The following is an 8,700-nucleotide window of genomic DNA, read 5'->3' as shown; positions in this document are numbered from 1 at the left end:
CAAATGAGCTGTTGCCATTCAGAGTAAAGATGGTTGTTCCCCAAATAGGTCACTTTCAGTGCCTTGTGTTTCAGGCATTGAGGAGGATTATGCCATTCCAGAGGGGGAAACTGAGGTCAGAAGTATGCTTTCCTAAGAGGCAGAGATACATACAGAAGTCAGGTCTGTGTCAAATCAAGAGTTTAGAGATGGTGGTGCTGGTGGTGATGGTGTGTGCTTGTAGAGAAGGGGTCGGGGAAGGGTGCTTTGCTTTATAGCCTTTGCGTTTTGAAGGATGGGGAGGAGCCAGTTAAGTACTGAAGAAGAGGATCTTCCATCCCACTGGCTTTTCCCTAGCTCTTTCTCTGACCTACAGGAGGATGCTGGGTTCAGTAAGTGGATAAAATATCTCTCCCAAATTTTGGGCAGGAGCAGCCCCCCCCCATCCTCTCAGAAGAGCAGGATATTCACAGCTGACCACTGGTTGCTTTCCCTGAACACAGACATCTTTTGCGGTGCCTGGAACTGGCTTCCCCTTTGTGGAGCAGGAGCAAGCCCCGCCCCTGCATAAGACTTGGAGTTTGTGGAAAGGGCTTTGTTTTAGAGAAGGGAAAAGAGGTAGCCAAGGCCAGAAGTGTCCAGCCTGAAACCAGAGGCCCTGCTGCTGGGATGCTGGCTGCAGTGGGGTTCCCTAATCCCAGGCCCCCACTGTCTTCTCACTGCACCTCACAGCTGTTCTTGTTCTGCTCCTCTACCCTCCAGGGGTTGATATGGACCCAAATCCCCGGGCAGCCCTGGAGCGCCAGCAGCTCCGCCTTCGGGAGCGGCAGAAATTCTTCGAGGACATTTTACAGCCAGAGACAGAGTTTGTCTTTCCTCTGTCCCACCTGCATCTTGAGTCCCAAAGACGTAAGTTCTGAGTTCTGAGGAATAGGATTGGGGTAGGATAGGGAGGCTGTCCTGCAGGTCCTGAATTTTGGGGTGATGTCCATTTTGTTTTCTGGGCCCAGTAAATATCTAACTTGGGATCTGACAGGTAACTATCGGCTCCATCCTCGGTCTTCCTCGCTTACACTCTTGATCCTCAGCCCCCATAGGCAGCATCTCATCCATGGAAGTGAATGTGGACACGCTGGAGCAAGTAGAATTTATTGACCTTGGGGATCAGGATGGAGCAGATGTGTTCTTGCCCTGTGAAGATCCTCCACCAACCCCCCAGACAGCCGGTATGGCCCTTTGCGCTGGGGACTTGGGTGGCTGGGCTCTGAAATGAGGCTGGGAGATTGGGCTGGGGAAAAAATACAAGGAAGGGTTGGAAGCTGAAAATTGCTGCCTGTTCTGATTTTATAGAAGTTGACTCTGAGGGGAAATTGGGTTATAGATCCCTGGGCCAAATTCTAGCAAAGGTCAGCTTCTTTCACTTTGTAATTTCACATTTATGAAGTTAATGTAATTATTATAATTAATATAAAATGCAGTTTTACTTTGGACAGCTGAAGCAGTTTTAGTCATTATAATAACATTAATAGTTACACAGCACTTTTTCTAGGTTCTTAATAATACTGTGCTAAAGTACTTTAAATGTTGGGCGTGGTGGTGCATGCTTGTAATCCCAGTACTTGGGAAGCTGAGGCAGGAGGATTGCTGAATGTGTGAGACCAGCCTGGATTACATAGTGAGTTCAATGCCAGCCTGCACTACAAAGCAAGACCCTGAATAAAAAAAAAAACAAAACTTTAAATATATTATCTTCACAGCGTCCTATCAAGGCATGTAGTATAATCTCTATTTTATAAAGACAGAAATTAAACTCAGAAAAGCTCAACCACAATAACCAGAAAGTGGCAAACCTGGAATTCAAACCATGCCTATCTGGCTCCAAAGCTCATATGTTTAATTTATAAGATATTCTGTAATTTTAAACAGGTACTACTTACTGAGTCTACTATCCCAGATACTTTATAAGCAGCCTTATATTCCCCAAACCTTTGGGAATACAGATAACTTTTTTTTTTTTTTTAATGAAAGGAGCAGATCCTTGAAAGGGAAAATTACTCTCCTGGAGCTACTCCACAGTAGCTTGAATTAACTGACTTGATTCTAGAGCCCAACCTTGGTGTAGTAAAGTGGAAGGAGCTGGAGCCAGGAGATTGGAGTCCTAAAGCTGGCTCTCTGCTGGACTGGCAAAATGATTTTAGACAAATACTTGCCCCCCTCTGGGCTTTAGTTTGTCTGGCCAGATTAATCTCTAACAGTCCCCTGAAGCTCTGTTTGTAGCCCTGACTAGCTCTTCTCTCTGGGCAGGGGTCGGTGACCATCCAGAGGAGCTGAGCCTGCCAGTGCTCACACCAGACAGGACAACATGCCGGACTTCCTCCTCGTCCTCAGATGACTCCACCAACCTGCACAGTCCGAATCCGAGTGAGGGTGGAGCAGACACACCCTTGGCACAGTCTGATGAGGAGGAGGAGGCTAGGGGTGATGGAGGAGCAGAGCCCAGAACCTGCAGCTAGCAGAGGGCCCCTCTTGCAGACTAACCAAGACGGCTGTTCTCGAAACCCTAGACCCAGCCAGAGCCCTTCGGGAGAAGACAAGACACTTTGCTTGCAGTGGGCACCAAAGGGAGGGAAAGTTGCTGGGATGGTGTACCTCTCTGAGAATTAACTTATTCCTGCTTTAGTGCTAACCTTTTCCTGCTGCAACCTTCCCACCAGTTTTTGGCTTACTCCTGAGGTAGGAATTGCAACTGAGGAGATGGAAGATGAGGCAGGACAGGATGCCACTGCTTCCGTAGTACGCCTCCCTCGCCCACACTGTCCCGTAGGCTTCCAGTAGTCTCTTAAACCAGTGTGTCTGAGTGGATGTGAATTTGTAAGCACTCTTAATGAGGTGGTACTCCAATTATTTTGCCTTCTTTCATCCTTTTTGGAAAAGGGTATGGTATAAATAATAAAAAGTAGTAACATACCAGCCATTCCACTTCATTTTTCATACCACAGATATCAAATCCACCATGTCTTTAGCTCTCTAACCAACATCATATCCCCATCACTCATTTACTGTTTTCCAAGAAATATTTATCGGACATCTTTGCTAGGCATTTGGAATATAGATAGCTCTAAGCAAGACAAACTGTATCCCTCTCTTCCTGAGGTTTAGTGTCTGTCGAAGAGAGTATCAGTACCACAGCTTGCAGTGTAATAAGCAGCATGAAGAGGCACTACTCTGATATCAGAAAACAAGGGTATCTTAACCTAGCTGATAATGGTAATTGAGCTGATTTTTAAGTAGAAATCTCAAAAATGATTAGGAATTAATCAGGTCAGGCAAGGGGTTGGGGGGACATGATTCAGGCAGAAGGAGCTGCTTGTAAAGACTTTAAATGGAGATACAGCTGTAGGAGCTGAAAACATGTAGTTTGGCCAAACGATTGAATTTGAAAACATAAAAAGAGGTAAGACTGACAAAGGTCAAGTTGTGAAATGTTTTAAAGCCTGTATTAGGTTTCAATTTGACTGCTAGTAAAATACCATGACACAAGATATACATGTATGTATTTCCTCATACAGAAGAAATGCAAAATACATACTGTGAAGTTCTGTAGTTACTAAGGGTTGTTTAGGCTTTTGTGTTTTTTTTGTTTTGTTTTCTCTTTCCCAGTACTGTGAACTGAACCCAGGGAATGGTGAGTTACATCCCCAGCCTTTTATTTCTTTAGTTCAAGTCAGGGTTTCCTATGTTGCTCAGGTAGGCCTCAAATTTGTAATTTTTCCACAGTCTCCCAAGTAGCTGGGATTACAGACATGCTACCCTACCCAGCTTTTTTGGCTCAGATATCCAAGGCATATGACTTGCATTTTATTGAGAGGTTATGGCAGAATGGCTGTCATAGCCTAAGCCATCAAGACTCTCAAGTGGGCAAAAAGCAGAATGGGGCGGGGTAGGCAAAGAGCATAGCTTGATGTTTATTCCCACTTTAAGAACCATTTTTAGAAGTTCCAAGAAATAGCACCCCCTTTCATGTTATTGGCCAGAACTTGGTAGCACAGGAAACGTTTCATTTGTAGACACTTACAGACACAAGAACAAAGTATTATCTAGAAGAAAGGAAATTCTGTTTTTTGGAAAGATAATAAGCCTTTCAAGTCACTGATTTGCCAATGTATGATCTCTGTACTATTAGATCTCTGAGAAGCACTTTGAGCACTGTGAATGGGATGCTGGGATAATACTTTGGTAGATACTGTTACCTGATAGAATCAGGGTTTGTTACTAAAGAACAAGAGGATAGTAGTCACTGGGTAGATTATTAGCAGTTTACACATCAGAGACCATATTAAAAAGTTCAAACTTTATTGGGAGTAATGAAAGGATTACAAGTATCTGGATTTTTTTTTTTTTTTTTTTTTTTTACAGGGTCTGGCTATGTAGTTCAGGCCAGCCTTGAACTCAATATGTATTCTAGGCTGGCCTCAAATGCATGGTGATCTTCCTGACTTAGCCACCCATGTGCTGGGATTACAGGCATGTTCTGCCATGCCTGGCTTGGATTTGCTTATTTAAAAGCCAATGTTGGCCTCAGTGTAGAGAGTATACTGAAGGATACGTTCAAGACAGACAGATAACACAGTAATCTATGCAAGAGGTAATGTTTGCCCAGAAGACTGGTGATTAATTTACTTCTGTTGAAGCAGCACACAAACAATAAAGAAACATTATTCATTCAATAAAAATTAAATGTTGGGATTTAGCATATGGAAGACATTGTGGTTGTAACAGCCAAAAACAAAAAACAAACTGCTATCACAAAGGTTTACAGTGTAATGGGGACCCAAATGTAAAATCTCAACTATGACTGGTATTAGGAAGTAGCCTATTCAGAGATCACCAGGTGTTTCCCTTGAGGAATTGTCATTTGAGCGAAGATCTGAATGATTAGTAGGAATAAACTGGAGGAAGAATGGTTGGGAGACTTCTTGTGCAGCACTGGTAGGAGGCAGCCAGATGACTGCAGCCGCCTAGCTAAGAGATAACAGGTGAGAGTGGAGGTAGGGAGATGGAGAAAAGGGAAAAGAACTTTAGAAGGCAGATTCCAAAAGGTTTCATAGGTGTGAGAGAGGAAAGTCAAGGATGCTGCCATTGTTTCCACTTCCTGCAGCAGGCTGGTTTAAGAGAGCCTTTGACCCAGATTGGGAGCCATGTTTGGGAATAAAGTTATAAATTTATTTTAGACATGCTGATTAGGTACCTGGATTCAGAGGTGTGGAATTTGGGTGAGATGATTGGGCTAGAAACAAGCAGATAAGTTGCCAATGTAGAGGTGCTAAGTGAAGCCATATGTGTGAATGAACTTGCCCAAGCAATGTTGAATGGAGAGGTTATAGGATCCAGGCTTAAGAAACATAAACTCATTTTTCACAAAAAAATCATTTCACCTTCCTCCCTTCAAGTATCCCATGGGATTAATGATCAGCAGCCTACATCTTAAAGATTTGTGCTACTCAAGCTGAGCAGCAGAGTTGCAGGTCTTCCAATAGTCCCATCTTGCTTCTCCCTCTGCAGGAAGCCATTGTAAGTGACTGTTCCTAAGTGTTCTTCCTAAAGATAGCGGGAAACTTGTGGGTGTTTCAGGGAAGGAGTTTGCCTTTTTCTCAGAAGCTTGTGCAATGAATATCTTTTGTCCAAAATCTCTGGGTCTAGGCTGAGATCATCTACTGAGATTGTCTCTCTTCTCTTGTGACTTTTCTCCTTCCTTCTTTTAGAGTAGCAAGGCTTTACTTCCTGTTTGACTGGCTGAGTCTTCTCTGGGGCTGCAACCCATGATCCCTGCAGCTCTGCTCTCAGGATTACCCTCTTCACTGTAGGGTGAATGATGGGAACCTGTACTGGCTTGGTTGTCATCAATGTGCCAGTAAATCTCTTAGCACCCCAGTTAGACAATGCTAAGATCGTGGAGTAGGAACAGGGAGTCTGACTAGGGAGAGCCCTCTTGAAAACTATAATTGTTTGTGAATCTCTAGGAAGCCTTCAGTTCAGTGGCTGTGAGCCACTGATGATGGGAAAAGTCTTGGGTCATCTGAGACCACAGGACCACTTCCTAGTTGGGACAATGACCTCTTCTCCTGCCAAACCACAGGAGGTTGGCTAGCCTTCAGAGGCACCATTTCCAGTGGACTGTTTTGAGCCCACACAGTGCCCATGCAGATGGGAGGGATGGTTTGAGCTAATTCTGAGTCAGAGAGCATAGCTTTCAGTCTCCAAGTTACAGTGCTGCATAGACTTGTCACTGGGTATACATCCACACAGACACTGGGGGAGGAAAAGAAGACAGGTTCATTTTTGTAGAACCCTGTGCTTTGAAGGAAAAATGAGAGACTACAGCTTAGAAGATTCACACAATAGCACTCTCTAGAAATGAGAGAATTTGACCATGAGCAGCATGGTAATATGGGAACAACTCAGAATTATGCTATGTTTTTGAGTACTGGCAGCTGGATTGAACCCAGGGCCTTGTGCATGCTAGGCAAGTGCTTGAGCTATATCCTCAGCCTTTTAATGATTTTGAGACAGGGTCTCTATAAACTGTCCAGCCTGGCGTTGAACTTGTGACCCTCCTGCCTCGATTTCCTGAGTAGTTAGGACTGTGGGCATATGCCAGCATGTCTGGTTCATTTGCTCATTTAATTAAGCATTACTGAATATGTCTATTATATGCTAGCCACTTGCATAGCAATGGAATACTAAGGAGACTAGAAGCTTTTCCAGGAGCAGACATAGCCAGATAATGGAAATTTACCATAAGGAGAGCTGTGGCAGAAATGCACAAAAGACTGTAGCCCACTAGAGAGGCAGAAGGTTCACTGGAGGCATCTGGGTCTTGAATAGGAACAGGCAATTTCAAAAGGAAACAAAGCGTAGAAGCACAAAATAATCATAATCATGGTAGCTGCTTTTTAAAAAATATTATTTCCAAATCTGTACTGTAGACTCTAGTCCTGGCTCCATCACTCACTGGCATCTCAGAAAATGACCCCAGTTTCTGTACTTACATTTGCTCATCTATAAAATGTAGACGATAGTGCCTGCCTAAAGGGTAGCTGTAATGAATGTTATTAAGCATTTGGTACATTTCAAATCCTTTAAGCATATAATATCTGACAATAACTTTGAAAACTTTCCATTTTAGAGATGGGGGAAAGTGATTCTTTGCTTAGGCTCATATGAATTAAAGGCTGGTTGTAGGAATTTGAATCTATGTCTGACATATAGCTCATAGCCTTCCAACTACTCCATGTCTAATGGGCAGGAACATTCAATGTAGATAAAAGGAGAACATGAGATAAAGACAGCTTTTTGACACTTCCTTTCTGGGTCATTGGAGTCTATCTTGGCAGACCTGCTAGACATAACAAACAAAAACAACAAAAAACCCCCAAAGACCAGATTTAAACATCATTAAGTACCAGGGAAATGCAAATTAAAACCATGGTGAGCTTCTACTACATATACGTCAAAGTAGCTAAAACTACAAAGTGCAAAAAATTCAAAATACTAAATGATGCTGGAGAAGCTGGAGCTCTCATACATTGCTGACAGAAAAGTAAAATGACATACTTTGGAAAAAGGTCTGATGGTTTCCTTTTTTTTTTTTTTTTTTTTTTTTTTTTTTTTTTTTTTTTTTTTTTTTTTTTATTTTTTTTTTTTGTCTTTGTCTTTGTCTTTTGAGGCTTGCTATGTAATTCAGGCCGGTCACAAACTATGTAGCCCAGGCTAGCCTCAAATTCACAGCAATAGTCCTGCTTCAGCCTCCTGAGTGCTGGGATCACAGGTTTGTGATACCATGTCTGGCATGGCATTTCTTATAAAACTAAATATGCATTTCCTCTTTGACCCAGCAAATCTACTTCCAAATATTCGCCTAAGGTATATGAAAAACATGTCTATAATGCAGCTTGTACGAATAACAGTTCATAATGACCAAAGATTTCAAAGATCCCAGATGCTTATCACCAGAATGGATAAAACTGTGGCTTGTTCATATAATGTTATACTGCATGGCAAAAAAACTGTTGGTACACGCAAGAACATGGATGATTCTCAACATCCTGTGAAAAGCCTTACACAAAATGTATACATATTGCATTATATTTCATTCATATTTAGTTCTCAACAGATCAACTTACCGTTGGAAAAAAATCAGAATATTGGTTGCCCGGGGAAGGTATTATGGGGGCAGGGATTTGCTGAGAAGAGACTTTAGGTTACTGTTGCTTTCGGTGCTGGGTGTCAAACCCAGAATCTCAGGTATTCTAAGCAAGTGCTCTACCACTGAGCTACATCCTCAGTCTCAGGTTTTCAAAATGTTCTGTATCTGGCTAGGAGTTTGGATTATGCAGGTGTATGTATTTGTCAAAACTCAGTGAATGTGCAGTTCGGATTTGTGCGTTTCATTGTATGTGAATTTTACATCAAAAGACATGAAAACAAATACTGAACTTTATAGACATGCCGAGCTATTCAGAAAGAAGTGTACCAATATCTGAAATTTACCCTGAAATGCATTAAAATATCAAGTGTATTACAAAGTGTATTCATAGACGGATATGTGATAAAACTCAAGATTAGTAAATTGTTTTAGTGGAATCTAGGTGATGGGGAAAATTCATTTTGCTGTACGTTTGAAATTTTTCCTAATAAAAGGGCCAGTTATTTGGGGCATTT

General features: G+C 42.3%; 1 protein-coding gene across 1 annotated transcript; it reads left to right on the top strand.

Moving 5' to 3' along the window:
• The first annotated feature begins 603 nt into the window (after nucleotides 1-603).
• On the top strand, nucleotides 604-4,385 carry Dbndd2 (dysbindin domain containing 2). Its single transcript, XM_033767182.1, has 3 exons — nucleotides 604-888; nucleotides 1,068-1,205; nucleotides 2,284-4,385. The coding sequence occupies exons 1-3, from the start codon at nucleotides 750-752 to the stop codon at nucleotides 2,490-2,492; spliced, it is 486 nt and encodes a 161-aa protein (XP_033623073.1). The 5' UTR covers nucleotides 604-749; the 3' UTR covers nucleotides 2,493-4,385.
• Nucleotides 4,386-8,700: the final 4,315 nt, after the last annotated feature.

The sequence above is a fragment of the Fukomys damarensis genome, unplaced genomic scaffold (assembly GCF_012274545.1).
Source record: "Fukomys damarensis isolate Sample0158 unplaced genomic scaffold, DMR_v1.0_HiC HiC_scaffold_22, whole genome shotgun sequence".
In the NCBI taxonomy this organism is placed as follows: Eukaryota; Metazoa; Chordata; class Mammalia; order Rodentia; family Bathyergidae; genus Fukomys; species Fukomys damarensis.
This window is presented reverse-complemented; position numbering and strand designations above follow the sequence as displayed.